Source organism: Periophthalmus magnuspinnatus, chromosome 21 (assembly GCF_009829125.3).
Source record: "Periophthalmus magnuspinnatus isolate fPerMag1 chromosome 21, fPerMag1.2.pri, whole genome shotgun sequence".
In the NCBI taxonomy this organism is placed as follows: Eukaryota; Metazoa; Chordata; class Actinopteri; order Gobiiformes; family Gobiidae; genus Periophthalmus; species Periophthalmus magnuspinnatus.
In genome coordinates this window covers 3,636,323-3,657,158 of record NC_047146.1, presented here as the reverse complement: position 1 = coordinate 3,657,158, position 20,836 = coordinate 3,636,323, and the positions used below count along the sequence as shown (strand labels likewise).

At 44.7% G+C, this 20,836-nt stretch overlaps 3 protein-coding genes across 3 annotated transcripts in view; all 3 read left to right on the top strand.

The window, feature by feature from the left end:
* spegb (striated muscle enriched protein kinase b) overlaps positions 1 to 4,398 on the top strand; it is a 69,613-nt gene extending 65,215 nt beyond the window's left edge. The window contains exons 39-43 of the mRNA XM_055230568.1: positions 257 to 496; positions 1,131 to 1,354; positions 1,577 to 1,652; positions 1,745 to 1,894; positions 2,774 to 4,398. Coding sequence (XP_055086543.1) covers positions 257 to 496; positions 1,131 to 1,354; positions 1,577 to 1,652; positions 1,745 to 1,894; positions 2,774 to 3,011 — 928 coding nt within the window. The 3' untranslated portion in view covers positions 3,012 to 4,398. The remainder of the gene's footprint in view (positions 1 to 256; positions 497 to 1,130; positions 1,355 to 1,576; positions 1,653 to 1,744; positions 1,895 to 2,773) is intronic.
* A 5,174-nt stretch (positions 4,399 to 9,572) lies between these two features.
* Positions 9,573 to 16,288, top strand: LOC117389741 (SPEG neighbor protein-like). The gene is made up of 6 exons (XM_033987462.2): positions 9,573 to 9,627; positions 9,689 to 9,792; positions 12,952 to 12,997; positions 13,080 to 13,341; positions 15,063 to 15,204; positions 15,799 to 16,288. Exons 2-6 carry the CDS (start codon positions 9,689 to 9,691, stop codon positions 15,935 to 15,937), a joined length of 693 nt encoding a protein of 230 aa, XP_033843353.1. The 5' UTR covers positions 9,573 to 9,627; the 3' UTR covers positions 15,938 to 16,288.
* Positions 16,289 to 20,178: 3,890 nt separating this feature from the next.
* LOC117389450 (obscurin-like) overlaps positions 20,179 to 20,836 on the top strand; it is a 71,012-nt gene continuing 70,354 nt past the window's right edge. Inside the window, exon 1 of the mRNA XM_033987128.2 lies at positions 20,179 to 20,383. The gene's annotated coding sequence lies outside the window, so the exon portion shown is untranslated. The remainder of the gene's footprint in view (positions 20,384 to 20,836) is intronic.

Sequence of the window (20,836 nt, the reverse complement as noted above, 5' to 3'; positions counted from 1 at the left end):
TCTCCCTCTCTCTCCTTCACTCCCCCTCTCTCTCTCTCCCCCTCTCCCTCTCTCCCCCTCTCTCTCGCTCGCCTTCCCCCCCCTCTCCCTCTCTCTCTCTCCTTCACTCCCCCTCTCTCTCCCTCTCTCCCCCCCTCTCTCTCCTTCACTCCCCCTCTCCCTCCCTCTCTCTCTCTCTCCCCCTCTCTCCCCCTCTCCCTCTCTCTCTCCCTCTCTCCCCCTCTCCCTCTCTCTCTCCTTCACTCCCCCTCTCCAGAGGTCGTTTTGGCGTGATCCGTGAGTGTCGGGAGAATTCCACTGGAAACCTGTTCATGGCTAAAATCGTTCCGTACGAGTCGGAGACGAAGCCGAGCGTCCTCCAGGAGTACGACATTTTAAAGTCTCTTCATCACGAGAGGATCATGGCGCTGCACGAGGCCTACGTCACCCCCAGATACCTCGTCCTCATCTGCGAGTTCTGCGGCGGCAAAGAGCTGCTGCACAGCCTCATCGACAGGTACGACAGGTGGAGGCAGGGATGACAGGTGGAGACAGGTGGAGACAGGAGCGACAGGTACCACAGGTGGAGACAGGGACGACAGGTGGAGACAGGTGGAGACAGGGACGACAGGTGGAGGCAGGTACGACAGGTGGAGACAGGTGGAGACAGGTACGACAGGTGGAGACAGGAGCGACAGGTACGACAGGTGGAGACAGGAGCGACAGGTACGACAGGTGGAGGCAGGAGCGACAGGTAAGACAGGTGGAGGCAGGAGCGACAGGTAAGACAGGTGGAGACATGTACGACAGGTGGAGACAGGTATGACAGGTGGAGGCAGGTACGACAGGTAAGACAGGTAGAGACATGTACGACAGGTGGAGACAGGTATGACAGGTGGAGACAGGTACGACAGAAGCGACAGGTGCAAACTTCATCACTTCGTATGACTGAGACTTGAGTGACTCATAATTACAGAGACGTTAACCCTAAACCAGGACCACAGATCTGCCCCTGACAGTTAAACAGAAAACTCCACCTGAGAACTCCACCTGAGAACTCCACCTGAGAGCTCCACCTGAGAACTCCACCTGAGAACTCCACCTGTCTCCAGCTCAGGTTAAACTAAATGCTTCTCTCTGTACCTGCTCAGGTTCCGATACTCTGAGGACGATGTGGTGTCCTACATAGTCCAGATCCTTCAGGGTCTGGACTATCTCCACACCAGGAGGATCCTCCACCTGGACCTGAAGCCTGAGAACATCATCGTGACCTTCATGAACTCAGTGAAGATCATCGACTTTGGAACGGCCCAGACCTTCAACCCTCTGTTCCTCAAACAGTTCAGCCCGGCCATCGGGACGCTAGAGTACATGTGTGAGTATACAAGTACTGCAGTACTTTTACTATAGCCATCGGGACGCTAGAGTACATGTAGATGTTGTATTTACTGTGTACATGTTGTATTTTCTGTGTACATGTTGTATTTACTGTGTACATGTTGTATTTTCTGTGTACATGTATTTTCTGTGTACATGTTGTATTTACTGTGTACTTGTTGTATTTATTGTTTAAAGTGGGTCTGATGTTTTTTTTCAGCTCCTGAGATGTTAAAGGGAGACGTGGTCGGTCCTCCAGCCGATATCTGGAGTATAGGAGTCCTCACCTTCATCATGTGAGTCTGAACCAGGACTGAACCAGGACTGAACCAGGACTAAGTCAAGACTGAACCAGGTCTAAACCAGGACTAACCCTGGTCTCTTTCAGGTTGAGTGGCAGGTCTCCGTTCTTGGACCAGGATCCTCAGGAGACTGAAGTCCGAATCCAAACAGCAAAGTTTGATTTGAGTCGACTTTATCAGAACGTGTCCCAAAGTGCCTCACTGTTCCTCAAGAAGATCCTCTGCAGCTACCCCTGGTGAGAGGGAGGGCATCTGACACAAAGGGAGGGCATCTGACACACGAGGGAGGGCATCTGACACAAAGGGAGGGCATCTGACACACGAGGGAGGGCATCTGACACAAAGGGAGGGCATCTGACACACGAGGGAGGGCATCTGACACACGAGGGAGGGCATCTGACACAAAGGGAGGGCATCTGACACATGGGGAGGGCATCTGACACACGAGGGAGGGCATCTGACACACGGGGAGGGCATCTGACACACGAGGGAGGGCATCTGACACACGAGGGAGGGCATCTGACACACACAGGGAGGGCATCTGACACACGGGGAGGGCATCTGACACACGGGGAGGGCATCTGACACACGAGGGAGGGCATCTGACACACGGGGAGGGCATATGACACACGGGGACGGCATGTGATACAAAGGGAGGGCATCTGACACACGAGGGAGGGCATCTGACACACGAGGGAGGGCATCTGACACACGAGGGAGGGCATCTGACACACGAGGGAGGGCATCTGACACACGGGGAGGGCATATGACACACGGGGAGGGCATCTGACACATGGGGAGGGCATCTGACACACGAGGGAGGGCATCTGACACACGAGGGAGGGCATCTGACACACGAGGGAGGGCATCTGACACACAGGGAGGGCATCTGACACACGAGGGAGGGCATCTGACACACGGGGAGGGCATCTGACACACAGGGAGGGCATCTTACACACAGGGAGGGCATCTTACACAAAGGGAGGGCATCTGACACAAAGGGAGGGCATCTTACACAAAGGGAGGGCATCTGACGCACGAGGGAGGGCATCTGACACACAGGGAGGGCATCTGACACAAAGGGAGGGCATCTGACACTCTGTTCTCTCTCTTAGGGCGCGTCCGTCCATCAAAGACTGCTTCAGTAACTCGTGGTTACAGGACGCGTACCTGATGAGACTACGGCGTCAGACTCTCACCTTCACCACGACGCGGCTCAAAGAATTCGTCTCCGAGCAGCAGAAACGCCGCGGCCTGAACGCCACCAAACACAAAGTCCTTTTACGGTCGTACCAGAGCTCGGCCACGCCCACCCTGGCCCCGCCCGCACCCGCGACGCCCGTCAATCAGTGAGACGATCGACCTTAGCCCCGCCGATATCCGCCGCGTCTGTCAATCAATGAGCTCATCCACCTTAGCCCCGCCCACAGCAACCCCCACACCTGCCAATCAGTGAGCTCCTCCATCTGTCAATCAAAAACCTGGAATGTGATGATGTCATAGTTTCAGATGGAGGGCGGGGCCAATACAAATGTACGAGAAATCCACTGTTTTTGATCAAAATATCTACAAATATTTTAACAATTGGTTAAAAAAAAAAAAAAAAAATCCCAAATCAATTTTATGTTTTGTCTCCATGAAAATCCACAGCGTTGCCTGAAATGTTCCGCAGTACGGCATTAAACTTATCCAGCTTTCTTGCGTTTATTCCATTTATAGGTGTTTTTTTTTTTTTTAATTACTGAAAATACCTCCATTGTTACTGTGAGCGGGGGTCGCCTCTCCACAGATCTAACCCGTAGCTTGGCGTGTCTCCATGGAGAAAAAAATGTGTTTAATGCCATAGTGTGGAATATTCAAGGCAAAACCATAATATATCAATGGATACGAGATACACCTTTAAAGTCGTGTCGTTTTACCAACCCACTTTTTGAAACTACAGTAATTACGTCATTTTTTGTCGGTTTATTTAAAGTGACGGCGAAGACGTGGAACTTTTGTGACGGTTTTTGTTTCATGTGGATAAATCCCGTAATTACACAGATAAAAACGTCCACAAATCTGCGTTTAACTGTCCTCCATTTTGATTTTTAAACTCGGGCTCTTTGGGATTTCTATGACATCACACGAACTGAGAGACTTCACTACACGGACGCCATTTTGGATCCCGGACACGGACGCCATCTTGGCTCTTTTAATGAGATTTCTATATTTTTGTATCTGGACGTTGTTTGTTACCGGACTGGTCGTGTCTCCGTACCTCAAAGTTTGTACACTTTTGGATAAATATCTCTTCCTTTTTCGAGTCTATTCTTGTACGAGTCTAAACTTCTGCCTTTGCTAACTCTTGTACTGTTCGCTTTACGTGTCTGACGTCTTTTGAATGAAGATGCTACGAGCTAAGCTAATTACGCCCTTAATGAACTCGACATGACTGTTTAGAATCACGGACTATTTAAAGCTCCAGTATGAGGCATTTTAAAGAACATTTCATCACGTTAGAACGGCGTTAAAGCCCCACTGCGGGACATTTCATTACATTAGCACAGGGTAAACACGGAGAAAAGAAGTTTAGCGGAAAATAGGAGCTTTAAAATAATCACCACCTTAAACAGCAAATACAAGTGAAGGAATGAAAATGTACAACAATAACAATGTGAGTCTAAACCAGGTCTAAACCAGGTCTAAACCAGGTCTAAACCAGGTCTTAACAGGGACTAAACCAGGTCTAAACCAGGACTAAACCAGGTCTAAACCAGGTCTAAACCAGGTCTAAACCAGGTCTGAACCAGGACTAAACCAGGTCTAAACCAGGTCTGAACCAGGTCTAAACCAGGTCTAAACCAGGTCTAAACCAGGTCTAAACCAGGTCTGAACCAGGTCTAAACTAGGTCTAAACCAGGTCTAAACCAGGTCTGAACCAGGACTAAACCAGGTCTAAACCAGGTCTGAACCAGGTCTAAACCAGGTCTAAACCAGGTCTAAACCAGGTCTAAACCAGGTCTAAACCAGGACTAAACCAGGTCTAAACCAGGACTAAACCAGGTCTAAACCAGGTCTAAACCAGGACTAAACCAGGACTAAACCAGGACTAAACCAGGTCTAAACCAGGTCTAAACCAGGACTAAACCAGGACTAAACCAGGACTGAACCAGGACTGAACCAGGACTAAACCAGGTCTGAACCAGGTCTAAACCAGGTCTAAACCAGGACTAAACCAGGACTAAACCAGGACTGAACCAGGACTAAACCAGGACTAAACCAGGTCTAAACCAGGTCTAAACCAGGACTAAATCAGGTCTGAACCAGGTCTAAACCAGGTCTAAACCAGGTCTAAACCAGGACTAAACCAGGTCTAAACCAGGTCTAAACCAGGTCTAAACCAGGACTAAACCAGGACTAAACCAGGTCTAAACCAGGACTAAACCAGGTCTAAACCAGGACTTAACCAGGACTAAACCAGGTCTAAACCAGGTCTAAACCAGGTCTAAACCAGGACTAAACCAGGACTAAACCAGGTCTAAACCAGGACTAAACCAGGACTAAACCAGGTCTAAACCAGGACTAAACCAGGTCTAAACCAGGACTTAACCAGGACTAAACCAGGTCTAAACCAGGTCTAAACCAGGTCTAAACCAGGACTAAACCAGGTCTAAACCAGGTCTAAACCAGGTCTGAACCAGGACTAAACCAGGTCTAAACCAGGTCTGAACCAGGTCTAAACCAGGTCTAAACCAGGTCTAAACCAGGTCTAAACCAGGTCTGAACCAGGTCTAAACTAGGTCTAAACCAGGTCTAAACCAGGTCTGAACCAGGACTAAACCAGGTCTAAACCAGGTCTGAACCAGGTCTAAACCAGGTCTAAACCAGGTCTAAACCAGGTCTAAACCAGGTCTAAACCAGGACTAAACCAGGTCTAAACCAGGACTAAACCAGGTCTAAACCAGGTCTAAACCAGGACTAAACCAGGACTAAACCAGGACTAAACCAGGTCTGAACCAGGTCTAAACTAGGTCTAAACCAGGTCTAAACCAGGTCTGAACCAGGACTAAACCAGGTCTAAACCAGGTCTGAACCAGGTCTAAACCAGGTCTAAACCAGGTCTAAACCAGGTCTAAACCAGGTCTGAACCAGGTCTAAACTAGGTCTAAACCAGGTCTAAACCAGGTCTGAACCAGGACTAAACCAGGTCTAAACCAGGTCTGAACCAGGTCTAAACCAGGTCTAAACCAGGTCTAAACCAGGTCTAAACCAGGTCTAAACCAGGACTAAACCAGGTCTAAACCAGGACTAAACCAGGTCTAAACCAGGTCTAAACCAGGACTAAACCAGGACTAAACCAGGACTAAACCAGGACTGAACCAGGACTAAACCAGGACTAAACCAGGTCTAAACCAGGTCTAAACCAGGACTAAATCAGGTCTGAACCAGGTCTAAACCAGGTCTAAACCAGGTCTAAACCAGGACTAAACCAGGTCTAAACCAGGTCTAAACCAGGTCTAAACCAGGACTAAACCAGGACTAAACCAGGTCTAAACCAGGTCTAAACCAGGACTAAACCAGGACTAAACCAGGTCTAAACCAGGTCTAAACCAGGTCTAAACTCACACACTTCCAGGTCCTTCAGGCTTTAATAAAGACGTGTTTTTAAAAAGGGCTAAAACTGAACTTCCCTTTAAGAGTTTGGACAAACAGGAGAGACGTTTACCGCAGGAGTTCAGCTTTAGAAATAATAATCTCTTTAATTTATTCTTCCCCGAGTCGTTTTTGCAGTTTTAACGTAGAACCAGGATCAAACTGTGTCCGTGTTTAGTTTCACGTTTCATCTGCTGCTCTTTTTGTTATTTATCTGGTTTTCCTTTTGTTTTTCAGTTCTAAACTCATCCTCCTGTTAGTAAAGTATAGAGTTTTGTGCAGAAAAAAACATCCGATTTTAACAGAAAAACGTTGTATTTTGTTGGGAATATTTTGGTGTTGCCGTGCCTCGTGTCATACCAGACTTCTAAACCAAACTTTCAGAATTTTGGAGTTTATCCTCGGACATTTTCGGAATCTTTTGCTCATTTTGTCCCAGTTTTGACTCCTGAATGTGAGTGCGGTCGACGGCTCTTATTTTATTTATTGAGCGAGTGTCTGTTAAACTTTTATTTGTGGCATGGAAAGAGCATGACGCCGCTGCAAATATGGATTTAATAAAACAGAAATTATTTCAAAATTAATGATTTGGGGATTGAATTTATTTATTTATTATTATTATTATTTATTTATTTATTTATTTTGTTTTAAAAATGTAATATTCTTCTTTATTTTGGTTCCACTTGTTTCTCTCCACCAGGGACCAGTTTCCTCTCACAGGGCAGGTGGAGGAGGTGGAGGTGTTTTGCCCAAAGACACAATGGCAGTGATAACCTTGGCTCTAGTAGTTGAACCTGTAACACACATATGTCAAACTCAAGGCCCGGGGGCGAAAAGCGGCACGCCACGTCATTTTATGTGGCCGCGAGAAGGTAAATTAAAAGGCACGACTGTCATTTTAAAATAAGTCTGTGCTGCTTTAATGTTTGCACTGACAATAAACTAATGTGTGGAACTGAGAAATATTTGCAAATAATCATCACAAAATGTTCATGAAGAGGAAAATTATCGCGTGGAAGGAAGTTGGAAGGAAGAAAAGTGAAGGTGAAAACAAGTTTGTGCTTTGAGGAGAAAAACCTGTGTGTTTTTTTGTGTTTTGAGGCGGAGTCGGTACAATCTACGTCGACATTTTGACACCAAACACGGAGCTAAGTGTGAAAAAGTGAGTCTGCAAGAAAAACAACAAATTGTCCAATAATTAAAAGACTGTAAAAGGCTGAATTTGAAGCAGAGCTGAAGGTCTGTGAGGAGGTGTGTCCCGACCAGATACACACTTTTAAAAATGTCAGAAATCACAGAAACCGTTATTTAACAAGTTATAAAGTAATTACATTTATTTTACATGACATTTGTTTACATTTAGTGACATTTACACTGTCGCAGTCACATCTGGCCCTGGACGGCGGCCATTTTGCTGACGTGGCCCTCGGTGAAAATGAGTTTGACGCCGCTGCTGTAACAGTTAAAGAGGGAGGATTATGAACTTGATTGAAATCCGATCGGTTGAAACGTCACAACAGCGGAACAAAACGAAAATCTAAACTTTTGTTACATCCCGCCGAGAGAAAAGTGCAAATATCTGTCCACAAAAGCACAAAGCTCTGACCTTCTGCACGATTTTCACAAGCAAAATGTTCCGTACTGACGCTAAAACACGCTGAAGTTTGTCTGCGGGCGTCGCCATGTTTGTTTTGGTTCAGTTAAAACCCTCGTGTGTTCCTCCCAGTTCAGTTACGTTGAATTTCCTCTGGGCCCGATTTATTTTTCTTATAACTCAGCCATAAAATAACGTACCGTAAATTTCAGACTATAAGCCGCCACTTTTTCCCCCCACGCTTTGAACCCTGCGGCTTATTTATAGAATTTTACTGGATAACGGCCACCGGGGGGCGCTCTCTAGCTGTAAACGTAAAAGTGAGACAGACGTGGGGAAAGATTCTGCTCTGAAGAATTCACTAGTTTTGATTTTGAACGGTCATTTTGCAAAAAACACACGAAGAAATGGATATGATGCACATTAAACTGGACATTAAACTCTCTCAAAGTTCAAACCTTCGTCTTTTTGTAGAACAGGAACCGTGAACGTTCTTCTTGATCTCGGGCTCCTGAAAACTTTACTTTTCTGAAAAACTTTAAGACACATTAATACGGAAATTTTGTGGAGCTAATCCCAAACAAATAATGATAAAGTTCAACATTTATGGATCAAAAGTTTGGAGATTTCTTTCAAAAACAGTCAAATTTTTATACCGCGGTCCGTCGTTTATCGCGGGGGTTACGTTAGAAAAATAACCCGTAATAGTCAAAATCTGCGACGTATCAGCTTTATTTTTTACAATTATTCTCTATGTTTTTGTCTGTAAAACCCCTCACCACACACTTTATACACTTTTCTCACACAGGCGTCAACATTTTCTCACATTTCTCTCTCGTTTCATTGATTACTAGTGACTCCGGCGTATTTCACAGTCGCTCTGATCGCGCCTCTTCGCTGTCGTGTCGATCCAACATTTACGTAAAGGAGACACGGGAGACACGGAGGAGACGCAAAACTGCACCAAAAAAAGCGAAAGGTGAACCTCGACGTAGTGAGGGACGACTGTATCACACATCTGTGGAGTATTATCTGCGAACTCACACTTCCCTGTTATTAACACGCCATTTATCAACACGTTTAAAATGTTTCAGTTTCATTTTTGACACTCAAATTCCCGTCTTTGCTCCCGACGCTAAGTCAGACGGATCTCGAAATTTATGATCCACAAATGTTGAAATTCTCATTATTCCTTCGGGATCGGCTCCACAAACTCGTCGTATGAATCTTATCGTTTAAAGTCCTTTCACCTGACGACGATCACGTCTTTGAGGCTGAAAAATGACACCACTTTCTGAAGCTGTTTGTGAAAAAAAATCATTTGACTTTTGTTGGTTTACGCTGACAGAGGCGAGCCAGTAATTCCACAGATATGATCCATAAACCAGGTCCACACTCCACCGTAGAGTCTCCAGCTCAGTTTAAACCATAATCCTCCATTTCCTTGAGCCCCTCCCATCTGAAGAATGTCAGTATTCCCACAACTATTAAACTGGAGTCTAAATCCGGACCAGATCCAAACAAGGCAGGAATCCAGGTCTGGGGCTTAAACTCGACCTGGGACCCCCTTCCGTCCTCCTCTGGACCCAGTATAAAAGAGTCAAAGCGAGGTCTGAACCCGCGCTGGACTGTGGAAGACGCCAACAAGGTGAGACGCGGTCATTTTACTCCTGCGTCCGATGCCCTTCCGTCCTCGTATGTCCCTGTTTCACTGAAGCAGGAGCGTCTTAAACGTCTCTGGTTCGTCTGAAGATGTTGTGCTGTGGTTGGATAAATATTAGTTTTGTGGATTTTGTTTCAGATGTCCATCAAAGTGTCTCCTCCGCCGGGCTGCACCATCGACATCTCAGATCCTCAGGTCCAGGAGGCGGCCATCAGGATCCAGGCTTCGTACAGAGGACACAGGTACAGAGAGCGGAACTTTCGTGGAATTCTGTGGTTAGAATAAACGACGGTACGGTGCAGGGAGGGCAATGTGCATTTTTCAGATGAAGAACATGGAGTCTGGTCCCAAGAACATGGTTTGTTCCTCCAGGCCAGGGGTCGGCGACATTTAACGCCCGACGAAAGAGCCGTTTGGACCCGGTTTCCACAGAAAACAAACAAAAAAACAAACTAGAACCCTTACTTTTTGATATTTAAATGAAGATAACACTGTGTATATTGTTTTTTTTTATAGTGTGTTGCTTATGAAATCCATAAAGTGCTGCGGAACTTTCTTGTCCTGACCTTCTGCACAGCGTCTGCAAATCAGCGTCTGCAAGTCGCTTTCATCTTTATGTAGAACCATGAGTTGTCGTCTGAGGCGTGACGTAGTTCATGATGGAGAATAGCTGCTCACGGACGAATGTGGATCTGAAGAACGACAGGACTCCAAAGGCACATTTCTCCATAAATGCACAGCCTTTTGGCGAATAATACCGGCGTCTGTGCGTGCGAGCGACGAAAAATGATAAAATATACAGCGGTCCCTCGTTTATCGCGGAGGTCACGTTCTAAAAATAAACCGCAACAGGTGAAATCCGCGAAGTATCATCTTTATTTTTTACATGTTTTTGTCTGTAAAACCCCTCACCACACACTTTATACACTTTTCTCACACAGGCGTTAACATTTTCTCACATTTCTCTCTCGTTTAAACTCTCTCAAAGTTCAAACCTTCGTAGGCGTCTTTGTCGGTGCAGAACGTTTCATCGACATTGTGGGTTTTGTCGGGGAGAAAAGAAATCGCAAACGTACAGCACTTCAGAGTCACACTGAGATCCAACGTTTATGTAAATTTGTCTGAACACATTCTGTACTGGACAGGAGACACGGCACGGAGGAGACTGATGGACAATGGTCTACAGTCCAACAGCCAATCAGGACGCAGAACACAATGGTCTGCAGTCCAACAGCCAATCAGGACGCACGACACAATGGTCTACAGTCCAACAGCCAATCAGGACGCAGAACACAATGGTCTACAGTCCAACAGCCAATCAGGACGCACGACACAATGGTCTACAGTCCAACAGCCAATCAGGACGCACGACACAATGGTCTACAGTCCCTAAGACCAAAATGATGAGTCTGACAGCAGCAGTTAAAGAGAGAGGACACAAAAAACAAAAACAAAAAATAAAAAAAATAAAAAAAATATATACTCAAAAATAACTCAAAATAACCAAAAACAACCCCAAAAAACCTCAAAATAACCAAAAAATAAAAAATAAAAAAGTTAAAAATAAACTAAAAAAAAAAAAAAAAAAAAAAAGAACTCAAAATAGCAAAAAAAACCCAACAAAATAAAACAAAATTGACACTGATGGACAATGGTCTACAGTCCAACAGCCAATCAGGACGAACAACACAACGGTCTACAGTCCAACAGCCAATCAGGACGCACGACACAATGGTCTACAGTCCAACAGCCAATCAGGACGCACGACACAATGGTCTACAGTCCAACAGCCAATCAGGACGCACGACACAATGCACGATCATACACTGGAATAAAAGCATCAAAATTACACTAAAAAAATCCACGAAACAGCGAGACCGTGAAAGGTGAACCGTGATACAGCGACGGACAACTGTGATTTTATTTCACTATTTCAAGATCACAATAATCTTCCAATTTAGAACTACAATTTTAAAAAAAAAGAACTAACACAAATAAAATACACTTGAGTTAAACTCCGCCGACCGCTGCTCCAGACACTGAAGTATGAGCAGCAGGTGGAGGAGGTTTACTGCACCTTCTCCCAGCGGTCGACTCATTATGTCACAGAGAACCATGATGAAGAACAGTCTAACACTTGTCACTTTATGAATACTGCAAATATCTGACAGTATTTTTCGCGAGATGCTCATTTCTGACACAGGTCGATTCACTTTAATAAACAAAAACAGCTCAAGCTCATGATGGTCGTCCACAGACACTTAAGGAACTTCATATTTGTGCGTTTTTTTCTTCTTTTTGTGGCATTTTTATCCTGATTAACACTGAACCGACACAAGAATCAGCACAGAAGCAGAGCAGGAGACACAAAAAACAGATTTAGCATCATAAAAACAGTTTTTATTATGATTATGATTATTATTATGATTATGTTTATTATTATAGTGCAACATTTTATCTCAGTTTTGCATAATTTCGAGGAGTAAACACACTGCCGCTCTCAGTTTAAACCTTAGTCGTTTCTCTGTGATTAGTTTGTAGATAAAATGAGTCCTCACGTCGGCTTCTGTCATATAAATACGTAGTAAAAGAGCCAGTGTTTGAACGGCTCTTTGAAAGGAACGGATCCCATAAAGCACATGTGTCAAACTCAAGGCCCCCGGGCAAAATGTGGGCCTCCAGATCGTTTTATGTGGCCCTCAACAGGGTAAGTTAAATGTATGATGGTCTTAAACTGTCATTTTTTCAGGAGATACACAGTTACACCGCCATATTTTTACATCTAAGCAAATACATATGCAATATTTGTAACTTGAATAAATAATAAATACAGAAACAGTTAAAAATTAAAAAGTTAAAAGTACTTAAAAGAGAAAATGTGTTTGACGCCCCTGCCATAAAGGAAGTCCCGTCACTGTTCAATTCAGTTTATTTTTGTAAAGCCCAAAGTCAGAACTGATTTAACCAACCGAAAGTTAGAAAATCAACAAAGGAACAGAGACAAACGAGCAAATTAATCAACTAAACAAAAATGTCCCAGAGCGCCCCCTATCCTTAGTCCGTCCTTCTCGGCAAAGGAAAAACTAAAAAAAAAAAACCCAGTGGGAAAAAGAGAAACCTCGAAAACAGCGAAGGAGAGATCCACTCCCACTGACATTTACAGGAAGAGCTCAAATCTGTAGGACCAGAGCTTCTCAACTAAGGGACAGAGACGCACCCATCACCCTCGGCAACGACCTCAGCCAACGACCGACGACCTACGACCTCTGTGCTCACGTGACCTACTTTTCCAAGCGTCCACTTTTGTATTTAAACTCTGATTTGACAAAACGTGACAAAAAAATTCGGCTGTAACGTATAAACTCTTTGTCCTCATGTTTCTCGTCTTCCCGTCTCCTCAGGTCCCGTAAGGAGCTCCGGGAGAAGGGCCCCCCCCGGATCCTGCAGGTGAGAATGTTCCAGTGTAAAACTTCAGCGTCACGGTAACTTTGAAAAGAAAGAATTACCATCTTCATCCCCGACGCTGCAGAATCTGAGAGACGTGATTCTGGTGGAGGGCAGTGCTGCTAAACTCTCCTGCAGGGTCTCCGCGTTCCCCGACCCGTTCATCGTCTGGTCCAAAGACGGCGCCCAGCTGCAGGACGGGCCCAAGTACCGCTACGTGTTCGAGGACCCGGACGTGGTGGCGCTGGTCGTGCGGGACGGCGAGCTGAGCGACCTCGGCAAATACACCGTCGCCGTGAAGAATCCGTTTGGACAAACGCAAGACTCGGCCTGTATCACAGTGGAGGGTGAGTCATTATAACATGTCTGTGATGTTTCAGTCTCATTATAACGTGTCTGTGATGTTTCAGTCTCATTATAACATGTCTGTGATGTTTCAGTCTCATTATAACATGTCTGTGATGTTCCAGTCTCACTATAACGTGTCTGTGATGTTTCAGTCTCACTATAACGTGTCTGTGATGTTTCAGTCTCACTATAACGTGTCTGTGATGTTTCAGTCTCACTATAACATGTCTGTGATGTTTCAGTCTCATTATAACATGTCTGTGATGTTTCAGTCTCATTATAACATGTCTGTGATGTTTCAGTCTCATTATAACATGTCTGTGATGTTTCAGTCTCATTATAACATGTCTGTGATGTTCCAGTCTCACTATAACATGTCTGTGATGTTTCAGTCCCTATTTATAACATGTCTGTGATGTTTCAGTCTCACTATAACATGTCTGTGATGTTTCAGTCCCTATTTATAACATGTCTGTGATGTTTCAGTTTCATTATAACGTGTCTGTGATGTTTCAGTTTCATTATAACGTGTCTGTGATGTTTCAGTCTCACTATAACGTGTCTGTGATGTTTCAGTCTCACTATAACGTGTCTGTGATGTTTCAGTCCCTCATTATAACGTGTCTGTGATGTTTCAGTCTCATTATAACATGTCTGTGATGTTTCAGTCCCTCATTATAACATGTCTGTGATGTTTCAGTTTCATTATAACGTGTCTGTGATGTTTCAGTTTCATTATAACGTGTCTGTGATGTTTCAGTCCCTCATTATAACATGTCTGTGATGTTTCAGTCTTATTATAACGTGTCTGTGATGTTTCAGTCTCACTATAACATGTCTGTGATGTTGCAGTCTCATTATAACATGTCTGTGATGTTTCAGTCTCACTATAACGTGTCTGTGATGTTTCAGTCTCACTATAACGTGTCTGTGATGTTTCAGTCCGTCATCATAACATGTCTGTGATGTTTCAGTCCCTCATTATAACATGTCTGTGATGTTTCAGTCCCTCATTATAACGTGTCTGTGATGTTTCAGTCTCACTATAACATGTCTGTGATGTTTCAGTCCCTCATTATAACATGTCTGTGATGTTTCAGTCCCTCATTATAACGTGTCTGTGATGTTTCAGTCCCTCATTATAACGTGTCTGTGATGTTTCAGTCTCACTATAACATGTCTGTGATGTTTCAGTCCCTCATTATAACATGTCTGTGATGTTTCAGTTGCTCATTATAACGTGTCTGTGATGTTTCAGTCTTATTATAACGTGTCTGTGATGTTTCAGTCTCACTATAACGTGTCTGTGATGTTTCAGTCCCTCATTATAACGTGTCTGTGATGTTTCAGTCTCTCACTATAACGTGTCTGTGATGTTTCAGTCTCATTATAACATATCTGTGATGCTTCAGTCTCACTATAACATGTCTGTGATGTTTCAGTCTCATTATCACGTGTCTGTGATGTTTCAGTCCCTCATTATAACATGTCTGTGATGTTTCAGTCCCTCATTATAACATGTCTGTGATGTTTCAGTCTCATTATAACATGTCTGTGATGTTTCAGTCCCTCATTATAACGTGTCTGTGATGTTTCAGTCTCACTATAACATGTCTGTGATGGTTCAGTCTCATTATAACATGTCTGTGATGTTTCAGTCCCTCATTATAACATGTCTGTGATGTTTCAGTCTCACTATAACGTGTCTGTGATGTTTCAGTCCCGGCCAAAGTGTCTAAAGGTCCTGACAGCCTGAGGTCCAAACGTGGCTGCACTGTGACTCTGAAGGCGGACATCAGTGGAGAGCCCCCCCCGCTGGTGGCCTGGCTGAAGGACGGAGACGACATCGACGAAGACGAAAGGTAAAAACCACAGAGGACGTCACGAGGATCAATAAAGTTAAAATAATCACAATCACATTTATGTTAATCATAATCTATAATCACGGGCTTCAGACAAACAGTTCATCCTGATTTGAGAGAGAATATTATCTCTGTTTCCTTAAAGTTTAAACTCACAATTTCAGGATAAAACACAAGACAATAAAAAAAATTAAAAAAAATCATAAACCAGGAATGAACCAGGACTAAACCAGGACTACACCAGGGCTAAATCAGGACTAGACCGGGACTGAACCAGGACTGAACCAGGACTAAACCAGGACTGAACCAGGACTAGACCAGGGCTAAATCAGGACTAGACCGGGACTGAACCAGGACTGAACCAGGACTAAACCAGGACTGAACCAGGACTAGACCAGGACTGAACCAGGACTAAACCAGGACTGAACCAGGACTAGACCAGGACTGAACCAGGACTAAACCAGGACTAAACCAGGACTGAACCAGGACTAAACCAGGACTAAACCAGGGCTAAACCAGGACTGAACCAGGACTAAATTCTAAACTAAATAATGAAAGACTTATTTGCAGATTTAACTCCTGGTCTTTTTTCAGAGTTTTCTTCGACGTCGGTGACACCAGCTCCATCCTGACCATCAAAAACGCTCAGCCCCAAGACTCAGGAAAATATGAGGTGTTTGTGGAGAATAATCTGGGAACAGACCAGTCCTTCGCTCGGCTCGATATCGTCTGAACCTCACCCCTGAACCTCACCCCTGAACCTCTGAACCTCTGAACCTCACCCCTGAACCTCTGAACCCCTGAACCTCACCCCTGAACCTGCTTTTGTCTTTATTCACCTGCTTTTTTTTCTGGTCTCACTGTTTGTAAAAAGGCAAAACAAACAGAACTGACCCTGTGTCCAGAGGTTTAACCTGCAGATACAGACACAAGAACATCTCAGTCTGAGGTTTGGAAGTGACCGTCCAGATCAGAGAGACTTTTAGTCCTGGTTTAGTCCTGGTTTAGTCCTGGTTCAGTTCTGGTTTAGTCCATGTTTAGTCCTTGTTTAGTCCTGGTTCAGTTCTGGTTTAGTCCATGTTTAGTCCTGCTTTAGTCCTGGTTCAGTTCTGGTTTAGTCCATGTTTAGTCCTGCTTTAGTCCTGGTTCAGTTCTGGTTTAGTCCATGTTTAGTCCTGGTTCAGTTCTGGTTTAGTCCATGTTTAGTCCTGGTTTAGACCTGGTTCAGTTCTGGTTTAGTCCATGTTTAGTCCTTGTTTAGTCCTGGTTCACTTCTGGTTTAGTCCATATTTAGTCCTGCTTTAGTCCTGGTTCAGTTCTGGTTTAGTCCATGTTTAGTCCTTGTTTAGTCCTGGTTCAGTTCTGGTTTAGTCCTGCTTTAGTCCTGGTTCAGTTCTGGTTTAGTCCATGTTTAGTCCTGCTTTAGTCCTGGTTCAGTTCTGGTTTAGTCCATGTTAAGTCCTTGTTTAGTCCTGGTTCAGTTCTGGTTTAGTCCATGTTTAGTCCTTGTTTAGTCCTGGTTCAGTTCTGGTTTAGTCCATGTTTAGTCCTTGTTTAGTCCTGGTTCAGTTCTGGTTTAGTCCATGTTTAGTCCTTGTTTAGTCCTGGTTCAGTTCTGGTTTAGTCCATGTTAAGTCCTTGTTTAGTCCTGGTTCAGTTCTGGTTTAGTCCATGTTAAGTCCTTGTTTAGTCCTGGTTCAGTTCTGGTTTAGTCCATGTTTAGTCCTTGTTTAGTCCTGGTTCAGTTCTGGTTTAGTCCATGTTAAGTCCTTGTTTAGTCCTGGTTCAGTTCTGGTTTAGTCCATGTTTAGTCCTTGTTTAGTCCTGGTTTAGACCTGGTTAAGTCAAGTTTATGAAAGTACTTAAAGTACTTAAAGTACTTAAAGTACTTAAAGTACTTAAAGTACTTAAAGTACTTTGAGCGCCTTGACGGTGGAAAAGTGTTTTATAAAATGTGACCAAATTCACATAAATGTTCCATCAGACTGAAGTATTTTCTGTTTTCACTTTTCAAATCCTCTCAGACTCAGATCTGCTCCACATGAATAAAAACTTCAATAAACTCTTCAGTGTGTGGTTGTTTTTGTGTCTCTGTTTGAACAACTTAGTCCTGGTTTAGTCCAAGTGCAGACAGGGCCGGTCCAGACTAAACACAGACTGAGCAGCTGCTTAGGGCCCCAGGGCCACCAGAGGGCCCCAGGGCCACCAGAGGGCCCCAGGGCCACCACCAGAGGGCCCCAGGGCCACCAGAGGGCCCCCAAGAGCCCAAACATTTATATTGAAAATAATGTTTGGAAAGTTTTTTTTTCTGAAAAATAAATGACACTCAGGTGTTTATGAGTCTAAATATCCATCTTCAACGAGTAGATGTGTTTTATTTCCTGTAGTTAAATATGTTCTGCTACATTTGTTTTTAATCAGGCAGTGGTGTGGACACATGTGAAGGACACACGTGAAGGACACGTGGGAAGGACACATGTGAAGGACACACGTGAAGGACACACGTGAAGGACACACGTGAAGGACACATGTGAAGGACACACGTGAAGGACACACGTGAAGGACACACGTGAAGGACACATGTGAAGGACACACGTGAAGGACACACGTGAAGGACACATGTGAAGGACACATGTGAAGGACCCCTCCCTCCAGGTGCACTCTGGGAAACTGAGGGACAGGGACATTTGAATGAATGTGTTTTACAGATGAAAATACTTTAGTTAATGAAGTTCAGTTTATTATTATTTTACTTCATTTTATTTTTATTTATTTTTTCTATTTTATTTTATTTTATTTACTTTCGCATCAGATTGTGAGCCTATTCTGTCCCATACTCCGGAACAGTAGGTGGCGGTAATGCTCCTATACAATGGTTGCCAACCGCCGTAAAACAACAAAAAGAAGAAAAAGAAGAAGAAGTTCAGTTTATCTAAAGAACAAAGCCTGAAGAGTCCAGAGGAAGAACTTTACAGAGACTCGAAATATGTCCAACTTTAGACCAGAGGACACGCCTCAGAGGGACAGAGGACACACCTCAGAGGGACAGAGGACACGCCTCAGAGGGACAGAGGACACGCCTCAGAGGGACAGAGGACACGCCTCAGAGGGACAGAGGACACGCCTCAGAGGGACAGAGGACACACCTCAGAGGGACAGAGGACACAGGTGAGTCTGTTTGTGTCTTGTCCTTTTGTCTCTAAAGTGTCTCTGAGTTAAATCTGCTCCTGTGTCACATTAACCTCGTGGATTATGAGTCAAACCTCAGTCACATCTGAACAAACAAGGAGCTGTGACCTGGTTTAGTCCCGGTTTAGTCCCGGTTTAGTCCCGGTTTAGTCCCGGTTTAGTCCCGGTTTAGTCCCGGTTTAGTCCTGGTTTAGTCCTGGTTTAGTCCTGGTTTAGTCCTGGTTTAGTCCTGGTTTAGTCCTGGTTTAGACCTGGTTTAGTCCCGGTTTTTGTCCTGCTTTAGCCCTATTTTAGCCCTGTTTTAGTCCTGGTTTAATTCAGGTTTTTGTCCTGGTTTAGCCCCGGTTTAGGCCATGTTTAGACCCAGTTTAGTCCTGGTTTAGTCCTGGTTTAGTCATGTTTTTTGTCCAGTTTTAGCCCCGGTTTAGACCATGTTTAGACCTGGTTTAGTCCCGGTTTAGTCCTGGTTTTTGTCCTTTTTTAGCCCTGTTTTAGCTCTGGTTGAGTCCTGGTTTAGCCCTGTTTTTTTTTTTTTGTCCTGGTTTACCCTCAGTTTAGTCCTGGTTTAGTCCTGGTTTAGTCCTGGTTTAGTCCTGGTTTAGTCCTGGTTTAGTCCTGGTTTAGTCCTGGTTTTTGTCCTGCTTTAGCCCTGTTCTAGCTCTGGTTGAGTCCTGGTTTAGCCCTGTTTTTCTGTCCCGGTTTACCCTCAGTTTAATCCACGTTTAGCCCCGGTTTAGCCCTGTTTTTTGTCCTGGTTTACCCTCAGTTTAGTCCACGTTTAGCCCTGGTTTAGTCCTGGTTTTTGTCCTTTTTTAGCCCTGTTTTAGCTCTGGTTGAGTCCTGGTTTAGCCCTGTTTTTTTATTTGTCCCAGTTTACCCTCAGTTTAGTTCACGTTTAGCCCTGGTTTAGTCCTGTTTTTGTCCTGGTTTACCATCAGTTTAGTCCACGTTTAGCCCCGGCTTAGCCCCGGTTTAGCCCTGTTTTTCTGTCCCGGTTTACCCTCAGTTTAGTCCACGTTCAGCCCTGGTTTAGTCCTGGTTGAGTCCTGGTTTTAGTCCTGCTTTAGACATTGGTTTAGTCCCGGTTTAGTCCTGGTTTTTGTCCTGCTTTAGTCCTGGTTTAGCCCTGGTTTTTGTCCTGCTTTAGCCCTGTTCTAGCTCTGGTTGAGTCCCGGTTTACCCTCAGTTTAGTCCACGTTTAGCCCTGGTTTAGCCCTGGTTTAGCCCTGGTTTAGCCCTGGTTTAGTCCTGGTTTAGTCCTGTTTTTTGTCCTGGTTTACCCTCAGTTTAGTCCACGTTTAGCCCTGGTTTAGCCCTGGTTTAGCCCTGGTTTAGCCCTGGTTTAGCCCTGGTTTAGTCCTGGTTTAGTCCTGTTTTTTGTCCTGGTTTACCCTCAGTTTAGTCCACGTTTAGCCCTGGTTTAGTCCTGCTTTAGACATTGGTTTAGTCCTGGTTTAGTCCTGTTTTTTTGTCCTGGTTTACCCTCAGTTTAGTCCACGTTTAGCCCTGGTTTAGTCCTGCTTTAGACATTGGTTTAGTCCTGGTTTAGCCCTGTTTTTTTGTCCTGGTTTACCCTCAGTTTAGTCCAAGTTTAGCCCTGCTTTAGCCCTGGTTCAGCCCTGGTCCGGTCCCAGTTCCTGCTGCAGTTCTCTGTTTAAACGGGTGGCGTGCTCGGTCCTATCTTTATCCCCTGGTGGCAGGTGTGGGAAGTGCGTTTTTATCTCTCAGTATTTTTAGTGAAGTCGACAGCTGCGGCAGAATCCCCCTCCGCTCTCCTATGGCAGTCCACACTCAGACCTCAGCCTAGACCTGCTCCGGGACCTCCAAACCCCCGACCGAGACCTCACCCCGGACTATCCCAGACCCGCTAAAATGCTCTAGACCTTTCTGTCCCGGGACTTTGTGGATTTAAAGACGGTTTTGTTGAATTTTTTTTATTTTGTTTTTTGTGGTGAAGATTTGCCACAAAATGGAGCGTGCCTGAACTGAGGTAAGTCATGTGACGCACACGCAAGGGTTCAGAGGTCATTCCAATTAAACCCGTAGACGTAAACACGGACATTTCCCGCCTTTCACGTTGCTATGGAAACGCATTTTTCAAACCTCCCCTTTAAACCCCTTTAAAGCCGCACCGCGCAACATTTCCGCCGCAAGGGTTCGTCGCTACCTGCTCGTCACGTCACCGAGCGGCGGGAAATTTTTACACAGTGTAGCGTTAAACAGGTGTCAGGTCTGTGGAGAGGCGAGCCCTGTTTTTGTTTTTTGTTTTTTTCAAGGTGTTTTTAGTGATACAGAACAGGTCAGACGCGTGAGATTAATGCTACGCTGTGGAACATACCGGGCAGAGGAACGGCATCTCCACGGAGACGAGACCCACCAGAAAAGTTACGCAATGCGGCTTTAAATTCTTTACATATCTGCAAGTTCAATGATGAAGAAGGAT